General features: G+C 43.7%; 1 protein-coding gene across 1 annotated transcript in view; it reads right to left on the bottom strand.

The window, feature by feature from the left end:
• Positions 1-3,204: 3,204 nt before the first annotated feature.
• Positions 3,205-11,146, bottom strand: part of LOC146796789 (uncharacterized) — a 459,504-nt gene continuing 451,562 nt past the window's right edge. The window contains exon 2 of the mRNA XM_085629508.1: positions 3,205-7,680. Coding sequence (XP_085485634.1) covers positions 7,026-7,680 — 655 coding nt within the window. The 3' untranslated portion in view covers positions 3,205-7,025. The remainder of the gene's footprint in view (positions 7,681-11,146) is intronic.

The following is an 11,146-nucleotide window of genomic DNA, read 5'->3' as shown; positions in this document are numbered from 1 at the left end:
CTGTGTAAAGCAAGCCTGGTGGGGAAGATACAAAGTGTGCATGACTGTTTGGTCTGCCCCAGAGGGCCAGCAAAGCACTCATGGGCACTTAAGGAGTGCAAACCACTCCTCTCCCTGCTCTGGCCATCCCCGCCTGAGAGCCACTGACTGCAATTGGAAAACTAAAATGATAATAACAATACGTTATTATCATTTTATTTTAATTTTGTTCAGTGGGGCGACGCTCCTCTGCTTAGTGGAGGAGCAGCCACTGAAAAGATGTATTCTGCTGACAGAGGACAACCTTTTCCACCATCTCTTCTTCCTGCTAACCTTTGTTTTAGGAAGTCAAAGCTTTCAACTGGAAAAGCCCATGGACAGTGTTCTTTGACCCTTGTAAGAAGCAGATATCCCTGGTTTCTCAGTCTACCATGAGAAGTAAAACCTGATCCCAGCCTTATTGGCTGGCACTTTGATACTGAAATAATGAATTTACTTTGACTATACTTTGGGGTTCAGCCATTATTTCATCTTAGTGAGTATAATCAGGAGCTGCCCTGCTGCTCATGAGCTGCTGTCTACCTGCACCTAGGTGAAGCTAGTTTGGATCTGGTGCTGCCCACTTACTTGTGGTTGGAAGTGAATCAAGGCTCTATGGAGCTTGTTTGCCTGCCTTGGTCTGGCTGCCTTTTCCAAACTTTCAAAGATATCTCAGTCCAATGAGTGCTGCATTTTAGCAGAGTCTTAATACAGCGTGAACCCACTGTGTCGCTCACCATAGGATGGAGGTGGAACTGAGGACTCAACCTCCTTGGACACTGATTTTTGCAAACCTCTTTGAAGCTGTTCATATCCCTCCCAAACAACAGATTTTGGATACCCTACAAATCAATATGAGATGGTGCTCACTCATCCCTGTTTCCACCATTTATTACTTTTATCCTTTTACTCATTCGCTACCTTTGGCCTGCCTTACTCATAGATGAGGTCACTGACTAATTGTGCCATATTGTGCTGCCATTAATAAAGTGTAGAGTATTATTGCGCTTTGTGTACTTTCTGCTTCCTTTAAACTGCTTAAACCAATATAAACAGTGAATATCATTTTCTCAAAGGCCGTGTGATGTTTTTTTTCTGGGACGCCATCAGGGGGCCAAACGGCAAGTGATGTCACTTCTGCTACCCATGGCGTTTTGCTAAACTGACGTTCATGGTGAGGCTCCTGAATTTTCACTCATTTAGAGAGTTCTGTAATCCCTGTAATTACCCATTTCGATGAAAGCAACCTGAAAAGGGATCATGTTAAAATAAAATATATCTTCTACTGCCATTTCATATATCCCAGGATTGCTGTTTGTTGAACATATTGAATGTTGCTTCGAGTACTTTGTCACACCACCCCATACATAAACAACATATTTAAAAAACACATTACACATTAAAGCCCCACTTTTTTTACTATTGCGCAACAGAGGTTCCTTAAGGGGTATTCAGTGGCCCAATGTTATTCATCTATTGGAATACTTTTGCAGTTCAGCCATTACACACACCAGCTGAATTGTCTGCGGTATCTGACTGGAAAACTTTTCAGGCGGACTTTTGTGCTGGCCAGATATAAGTACAAAGTGATTGCAAACTTTATGGTTAAAAAATACCCAGTTGTGCCCTGAGGTTGCGTTACATTCCTGACGTCCCTGACCGTGTCTAATGAGCTCTCCTGTAGGTGGGCACCCAAGGGATGCGATGGTCTCAAAGGGTATTCTCCTGCAAGAAATGTAGGGATGCTGATGGGAATGGATATATATATGCTTACATTCTCTGCAAAGAACACTAATGCCATTTTGATATGATGGTGCCCATGGTGAGGGAAGATATGTCTGCTCCTTTAGCAGGTAACACACTGAGATGCTCGAAGGTCATGAACCAACTGGATACCAAGTTTGTCTCTATTCATGTTGTGCTATTATCTGCCTGATCTGACGGTCCAAATGTCCTATTTAGAAATAGTGATTGAGTCTTGTTGATTAGTAATGATTAGGAGTTTCCCTATACACGGTCTATTTTTGGTAGAAACAACTAGTCTTCTTTTATTTTCCTGCTAGTTGCTATAAGCTTTGAAACCCCAAATAGAGTATTCCAAGGTATGGTCGTTGGGTAACAGTTTCTCTCTCTATGTCTTTCATTTTTAACATATGCCTGCATATAGTTATAGTTCTATGCGTGGCCGTATACCTTCACAATACTGTCTCTCCTATGCTCTACAAGTGCCAAGATATTCTTGCTGGTGATAGTCCCCACAAATACACTTAACATAACATAGCATATCGCTTTCTTCTCCCTTTCCAGTGGGACTCATTAGTCCTTCTCTCTGGATTCCCAGTTTAAACCACTCACCACTGGTACCCCAAGCTGTTTCCTTTTTCTCTGCATTCATGGCCCATGATGGGAGTATTTCCTTTGAACCTAAAAGCAGTCAGATGTCTCCATCTGCATTGCCTACAAGTGCACTCGGATACAAGGTGCGGTAGGCCATCTATGGCATGTTGGCAGCGATGTTTATTTTGCCTTCTGAGAGGCACAGGAGTGCTTTCGGTATAATTTGCTAAGAGATCAAATGCTCTACTTTCTACATACCATCATAATGGGTTTTCTGTGCCACCGAGTCAATTTAGCATTACAACACATACATGCCAACCGACCCGATTCAGGCTGGAGACTCCAGTTTTTGAGGACGCTGTTTTAGCAGTCTCCCACCTAAATTTGCCTTTGCTTTGATGTACATCAATGGGAAAGTCCTGCTACTTTTTTCCAATATCTCCCTCTTTCTAGTTTGAAAATGTTGGCCTAAATGATAACATGCCTTGTCTTTCTGCTTTCATGAACGGAAGTAAGAGTATGAAGGGTATTGTGAAGAACAGTCTTTTCCTCTGCGCTTTCTCCCTCCTCCTCTCTTACTCTCCCTTTCCATGAATAAATTGCTGGCTAGAGAAAATCAAATAAAAGCATTTTCAATGGAAAGCGTAACTCAACCATAAATACAGTCGCCGTCTCCATAGCGTTTGTCTTTCCCCCTCGCTCTACCACTCCCTCACAACACTCACTTACTATTTTTTAAGTCTCATTTTCTCTTTCACACCATTGCTCTCTTGCTCTTCGTCTGTCTTCGTTTTTAGTTCGCTTTGTCGCTTACCTCTCCGAACTGTTACAAATTCAACAATTACTGTCTGAAAATAGCTTTTCTTTATTAGTACAGTAAAGGGTCTCTGCAATAAGTAGGCTAGTTTCAGAGATCAAAACTCCTAGGGTTCTTAGTCTTAGCATGAAGTTCTCTGAAGCAGTTCCGGGTGGTGAAGCAGTTCTGGGTTCTGAAGCAGTTCCAAAGTGAATTCAAGTCCTGAAGAAGCCACTGATCTGGAAAAGTTGAGTTGAGCACTGGTAACACATTACCCCAGGATTCACAGTTTGTTCTCTCCATGGATTGTCTAGAAGGGAGCCATTGAATGAACGTTTTTTACACAAGAAATAGCAGGGTCATTAGACAAGCAGCCTAATCGACGCGTCTTTACAAATTCAACATTAGGTAACATAACCCTCTGCCCCTGAACACCTGCACCCAGCAAAGGGTTGCAGTAAGCCTCGCATACCATAAATACAGTTTACATCAATGCAAAGAAATTTTATTTTAGCGGCGGTGCCAATATCTAAAATTCATTAAACCTTTAGCTGTTCCAAGTGACTCCAAAACACCACTTCACAGCACTACCCTTCAGGTGCCATCTTTGTCCGGGACTGGGGAAAAGCAAATGCTTAAAAAAAAAACAGTTTTCACAGAAGGGCCACCAGGTGTACTACTGGCAGGAGGGACCACGAGAGTGGCACTTGGAATAGGGCCAGTAACAGACACACCTTCTGCAACTTGCAGATGTGGTAAAAACTTATCTCTAGAGGAATATTCTTTCATTTAATAGACAAGGGAGCGTAAAGAGGGGCATCGAAGGAAAACAAAGAGTTAAAGGGACTCTGTGAGAGAAAGAGCAATAGAAGGAAGAAAATGGTGCAAATGGTCATGTGGACTGTGTCTGGGGGCCAAGAAGGGACACAGCAAGAGGAGCAGACAACAGCTGCTAGAGAGTGAATAAAATGAATGGATAGGGAAAGAAGGTTGAAGACAGAGCAGATAAGAATACAAGAGAAGTAAATGACAGGAGACAAGATAGTGAAAATAAAGATTAAACAAAAAGGAGGGCACATAGAAAAAAGTAGAGAGGGAGATGGGAAGAAAGCATAGAAACCAAAGCAAGTGCTCAAATTGAGTAAATGGGATGACCACTTGAAGAACAATACCATTGTGCGGCCCTGGGATACCAGCAGTAAAACAATATGAGCCGCGAGGCTGTCTAGTGTGCAGTGACTGCCCCAGAACACAGACAAAAGGCCTCACTGCTGTACAACACCCAGTTCAGTAAACCCAGAATACACTAAACTAGGATACAGCAGCAAGATGTTTGAAAGACAGGTAATGGTGTGATTCAGAGGAGGCACAGGCCCTAAAAGGTGAAAGTTATGTCCACCCTCTTCCTATTTTGTGGCTCACTTTAGATGATGTCAGAAATTTGTGGCGGGTGGCTTAAAACAGTCAGAAATGTCATTGGTTGGGCTGGTCAAATTAAGGTGGGCTGTTGGATACCATTTCCACTAGTGTACCTCTAGTAAAATCAAAAGACAAACAGATGATGGACAGAATGCAGAAAAATCAAACATTCAACCCCAGTCATGAGATCTGGGTTAAATCCATTGTTCTTTTGCTCACCATGCCACCCCAGTTTAGACATGGCCATATGGAAATCAGTCTTGCCCTGTACCTCATGGGAACAGTCCAGCACGAACTGCCAAGTCAATCAGGATGGCCGTGCACAGAAAACTTTTAAAATGTCCCTCTCTAGGCTGACAAACAACTCCCACATCATGTTGTTAATTTTTAATGCGGGTCCCTGAAACAGACCCCATCTTGGGGTTTGCTGGTCATACTGCAACATTTTTTCCAAGAAGTAACTTCTTTAATGCAGGAGGAGGCTATTCAGGGTAAACTTCCCTCAGCACAAGGGACATCCGGTTTTGGGGGTTGTCGAGACAATATCTCTGCTATACCAGCAGTCTGGTGGTTAAGCGTCCAAACCCAAAATGACCTCCAAGACTTTTCGCAGTCCTCACTGTGCATTGTGATGTTTGTGATTAATATTAATACTTTTTAGCTTTCCTTTGAAAAAGTGAGCCTCTTGATCAGTCAAACCTGATAGCAAAGTTACTACTTAGAAATTATGTTTAGCATAATTTAAGATTATTTTAAGATTTTAGGCAATGGGGATGAACAAACATGTTGTCATTGAGTATTTTACTAGGCAGGTGGCAGTATTGAACGGCCTGTACTGATCTTCATATCTTGTACTGCTGGGGTTTTCTGAGCAGGAGTTTTGAAGAGCAACAGAGCAGGGAACTTTGAGCGGTAGCACAATACTAATATTTCTGAAAGTGGACAAAAAAGGAAGTCACTTGGAGCAAGACACTGTTATGACAGCCACCCATCCAACAGCTTCTAAACCTGTGGACTGTATAATCCAACTTAAGCTTGATTTTTTTAATGCCAATTTGTCTTGGCATAACTGTCCAAGGTCTGTTTAAATCCAGTTATCATTTGCCTCACTTTTGGGGCTCTGGGCAAGACATTTCGGGGCTCCCTGTTTCAAACAACTTTCATTAGCCATTTTGTGCTATTACAAGGCTTCATGGTGCCAGACAATATCGAATTATATGCTAAGCTTTAAGAAGCACTGTTAGACTGGAATATGAAACACTCTGGTCCCCCAAATCCTTAAAATAATACTCTGTAGAGAGGGACAGTAAGAGGTAATGGCAAACAGAAAGAAAGAGGCGGAAGTAGAGAAATAGGGGCGATTGATAAAGTTTTTCCAGGGGGGGTGCTTGGAAGATGGTGGCCTGGGCAACTGCCCTTTTCGCCCATGTCTGCATATGTTTCCAAAGTGGGAGAATATCAGACCAATGCCTCCAACTCTTAGTTCTCCTGAAAGTCAATCCTACCACATCACCCGTAGAGAAGCAGCAGACCCAAACTCGAGCAATGAGTGTGCCATCACTGATTAACTTGAAAAGGCCAACTCACTGATCCAAGCATCTGTGACTGCGATCCTTCCACCCCCCCCCCTCCCCCTAACAATGCTAACAATATGTAAATCGGGTGTAAAACATTTTGGAGCTCAGAGTGAGTAAATAAACTATCTTGCAGACATCCTATTTCACAACCAGTAATTCTCATAACAAATGCTGAACACCAGTGAATGTTACAGCCGATTACTCAAGATAATCCTTCCCTCAATTGTGTTAACCATATTAGAGATTCTAGACAGTCCAGTTTGGAAAAATGCACTTTTAGAGGTCTATGGTCATGCAAGGCCTTGTTAGATGGAAGGAGAGCAGGTGAGGAGGTGGCAAAAGAGGCAGAAGAGGAGAAACCATAAGTCTAGGATAAGGCAGGTAAGGCACAACGGAAGGGAAGAGGGGCAGTTAAAGGGATGTATAAGGAGACACTGGAAAGGGAAAGTAAGAGTTACGGCTGGGCAAAGAGAAGGGACGGGACAGTGCAGGCAGATGTGGGACTTCCAGGCATTTTGTTTTATTTCCATCACCTTGTATTCAGTTCTCCCTGATCATCCACGAGATGCTAACATGGTTGAATTCTAGAGACCCAAAGACAAACTTGCAGAAGAGTCATTAGCCATGAGCCGTTACCTCACCCACACCCAAAAACCAGCTGCCCCAGCAAACCTCTTTCTGTTTCTTGCAGCCAAATGCAAGAGTTGAATAACAGCTGAAAAATAAATTGACTGCACACGAAGGGGCCAGATCCATATTCCCAGTGGACACAGGAGACAATCACAGGTTGTTGCATGACACATGCCATCCTAGCCTGGTCACTAATCTGGGGTAGCCCAATGATCACAACTTTCATTGCAAGTATTCCGAGGTGAAGCTTATCTTCTGTCCCTCCTTAACTTGTCCAAATCCTCCCGCTCCCATTCAAAGTCCTGTCCTGTCATTTGGTAAAACATAGCATTGAATGGCTTGTAGAACTTATGCAGTCTGTGAATGACTTCAGGCTCAATCTTGGGGTGAGTCCGCCCCTTAGATTTGCCCAGGCAGCGGGGTGCACTACTGTCCTCAGGCTTTTTTAAGCACGGGAACCCCTTCGTCTTGTTAAAGTAAAAGTGTTTGTCGGTGACAATCCGTTTCAGGCCCAGGAAGTCCTGCACCTTGTCCAGCTCGCCAGCAGGGTCGTCGATAAGACGTTCGCCGCTTACAAACAGGATCTGTGATAGCGGAAAATACCGCAGCCAGCTCTCCAGGTGCAGGGCATAGATGCCGATTCGTAGGGCGCTCCACGAGGCGTCGATCAGGCCCAGTGTCCGGTTCTTAAAAGCCAGCACCTCGAAGGTGGGTATCTCTGGCTTCTTGGAGAGGGTCTGAGTGTAGTCTGATATGGCCCTGGTAATAGGGTTCCGCACCACCACGATTAGCTTGACACCCTTGGCCATTGCGTGGATGCGCCGCGGTGCCTCATTGGTGACAAAGTAGCTGGGAGTCTTCTCCATGGTGATCTGGCCATCCAGCGTGTTGGGCATTAGGCTTCTGAAAAGACAGGAAAATAACAGTGAGAAAGATAAATATATCGTTGTAAGAATTACAGCTTGCAACAAACACTTATCCAGAAATCACCGAGCCCCATTCATAGCGGCAGACAGAGGGGTGGTATCTGTCACTCATCTCCTCAGGCTAGCGGCCTCCTAAGGGGTTATTATCTCATTTCGATGCGGAGGATCAGCACGTCCCTTCCTAAGCACAGAAGTGCGGAGGGGGCCTAAGTGCTGCAGTGACAGCCCACTCCGCTCCGTCCGCTTCCCCCTCTAACATTATACAACCTATACACGCTACAGAAACCTGCGTGGAGATGCCAGAGGTCAGAGGACGCGGCGTGCTGCACCGACGCACTGTGCGTGCGGGAGTTCACGTAGCTGACGTACTGGGACTTACGTACGCCACGCAATAATATAAACAAGACGAGGTGCAGAGGAAATATTCAAGCATGCTGCACATTTGGGCTATGCAGCTTGAGTGAAGTTCACCCAAGCTGCATAGGCCAAATGTGCAGCGTGCTTGAATATTTCCTCTGCACCTCGCCTTGTTTATGTTATTCCGTGGCGTACGTAAAGTGAAGTAAAGCTACCACTGATCTTAAGCCTAGCAATGTGGCACTGATTATAATCGTATTTGTGTAGTGCCGCACACCACATTGTTTGGCGCCAAACTGAGTTATCGGATGGGTCGTATTCTACACTGTTGGGAGTGCTTAGTTGAACAGGTGTTGTATGTGGGCATAGGTGTCAAGTTTCGCGTGTCCATGCATGGTGTGCTGCACCAGTGCATATGTTTTCATTTGAATTCTGGGACATGCAGTCCTGTTTCATAATAGAATAAATAAGACCACAAGTCTCAGAATTCAAAGAAAAAAACAAACCTGGACTGGAGCAACATATTAAGCAAGAGCCTGGGAAACGTGGCAGGGCTGTGTGGGGGTGTGGTTGGCATGAGTGAGTGACTCGAGAGGTGCTAAAGCACTGAGAGAAGCAGAGTGAGATAACCTGGTATGCTGGAATTCAGAAAGATGTAGAAATATATCGCTATTGCAATGTATAGCACGTGGTCCAAGTTACACTGCAAGGACAGAGCATAGGTGGCATATGTTATTTTTTTTACACTAAATAAACACTATGATCCTGGTTGGAGGAGACACAGGTCCGGGGTAGGCTACACTTAGAAAGTCCAGGAACAATTAAACTATCTCGACTGGTTTCTGCTATATGGTGGCACCCTGTTATCATTAGATAGTATCTCGACTGGTTTCTGCTATCTGATGGCACCATGGCATCATCAAATACTATCTCGAGTGGTTTCTGCTATCTGGTGGCACCTTGACATCATCAGATTTTTCAATGGCAGGTCGATCATCTATCGCAGGAGTTGTGGCCTGTATCTATACCTCTCCTATATACATTCTTTACATATAGCTGCAGTTTCCAGCTAATAGCTGCTTAGCCAATTGAAAGAGACTGCAAACTCAGGGGTTCAGCTGTAATGTTCAGGAATCATAGCTCGAGCTTGTGCAGTTCCTAGACGCTTGTAAAGTTTAAACTGTGCTGGTGAGGTTGAGCAAAGTTTATTACTTTGAAACTTTGTGAAGTTGCAAAGTTGGAGGATTCACCCAAATTCACCAGTGGGTAAAGCTTTATTTCATTCAAAAACTATTTTGAGGGAGTATTTAAGAGATAAAAATAGATTTAGCTTTTTTTCCATCCAAAAACCTCAAATGTATTTGATTTTATTTTGCCTTCTCATAAAATTCCCATATTTTCATAGTCTAGGAAAGATACAGGGTGTTTAGAAATCACTATAAAGCTTGAACCTTGTTAGGTCTCGGGACTTTATTGACTGGTTTTTACCACAGTAGCTCTGTGATTAATCTTCATAACCACTGTTTGGTCCCCTAAAACGTATGCCTTCCCTGAGTGAGCCCTTGGCAGTTGTGCAATGATCTGATGTCCTTTAGAGACCCCCCACATTTTATTGGGGTTCTTCCAATCAAGCAATGCCTAGAAGCGGGAGCATTTTTTACCTTACCAAAATCAAGTTTCAGTGGCAAAGTCATCGGATAATCCTAAGGTCATGTGGTGAAGCTTCGCACAGGGAAGCCTCAGTCATGAGATATTCTTCATCTTTAGGATCAGAAGACACAACCCAATCACAGAGCACAGTTGATCAATACAGCCATCCTTTTCAAATTAAACCCGACCCTCCATACCGACTCCACCAAGCAAGCCGCATCGATTGCAGCATAAAAAGGAATCAATATTGTCGATGGCTTTCATATTCAGTCAACAACATGCAATTCTTTTCTGTCATTTATGCAAGATGCCACGCAGCACAGGCTCTTTCCAATCTCTCAGATAGGCGCTGTGGAGGGGCTGTGCGGCCCTGCTGCCAGGTGCAAGGGAGCTTTGGTAGTACCCTGGTCCCTTTGGAAATATTTGGAAAATCTTCTGCTTAAATTCTAAGAGAGTGGAACACCATCATCTATGTGCATTTCATGTTAAAAGCACCAAGAGTGCAGAATGTTATAACAAAGCAAACTTTTATAGCAGATTTTTAGTTGTAGCGCTATCCAACAGACATAAAACTGAGTAATCCACATTTCAAGAGGTGCTCTAATAATTCTAAGCAGAAGATTTTTCAAATATTTCTGTAGGAACAATTGTACTTATGCTTCGTTCATAAACCCAGTTTCTGAGGAATACAGGGTAGCCCTGTTATCTTTTTGTGCGAGGTGTAAGGGAGGTAGCGGGCAGGAGGGATGATAGCAGGGATAGGAGGGCGAAGCTTGCTCACAAATTAAAGAGAGCAGAGTTGACACTAGAATAATTCTGAAGTTGGCCACAGCAGTGGCCCCAAGCCTCGCTATGTTTTGATCATTAAACCCTACAGCCATGGTGGGGCCTCCAGGCAGTGTGTTGCACTTCAGCTTGTCAGACAATCAGAGATGGCCATTGTTGGCACTAGCTCTCTGTTACTATGTCCTAGAGCACTGATACTCATTGTACAGCCCGGGGGCCACAAGCGGCTCGCCATGCCCTTTCCTGAGGGCCTCCTTCTGGGCATTCCATTGCTATTTGAAGCCTAAACCAGTAAAAGCAGCCATTTTCATGTTGGAGTGCTTCCTTGTTTTATTATCGAAATGTAAAGATACAATTCAATACACATGAGGTGCACTACAGAAACTTACATAAGAGGAAATTAACACATGATTTTTAAAACGTAAATCATTGTCTTATTTCAGGATTATTTTCCTAGGTGAACTTTTCTCAACTTATTTTCTCTGGTTTGTAAAACACAAGAAGAAGAGGAAATAACAAAATATACAAAAATGTATGTCTTAAGTACACTACAGACAAAAGCGTATAGTTTGCGTCTATGACTGCTCCCCCCAACCACTCTTTCCCCACCAATGCAACCACCGGTCAAACCCTAAAGCTTTACCTGTGAC

Source organism: Triturus cristatus, chromosome 10 (assembly GCF_964204655.1).
Source record: "Triturus cristatus chromosome 10, aTriCri1.1, whole genome shotgun sequence".
Lineage (NCBI taxonomy): Eukaryota > Metazoa > Chordata > Amphibia > Caudata > Salamandridae > Triturus > Triturus cristatus.
This window is presented reverse-complemented; position numbering and strand designations above follow the sequence as displayed.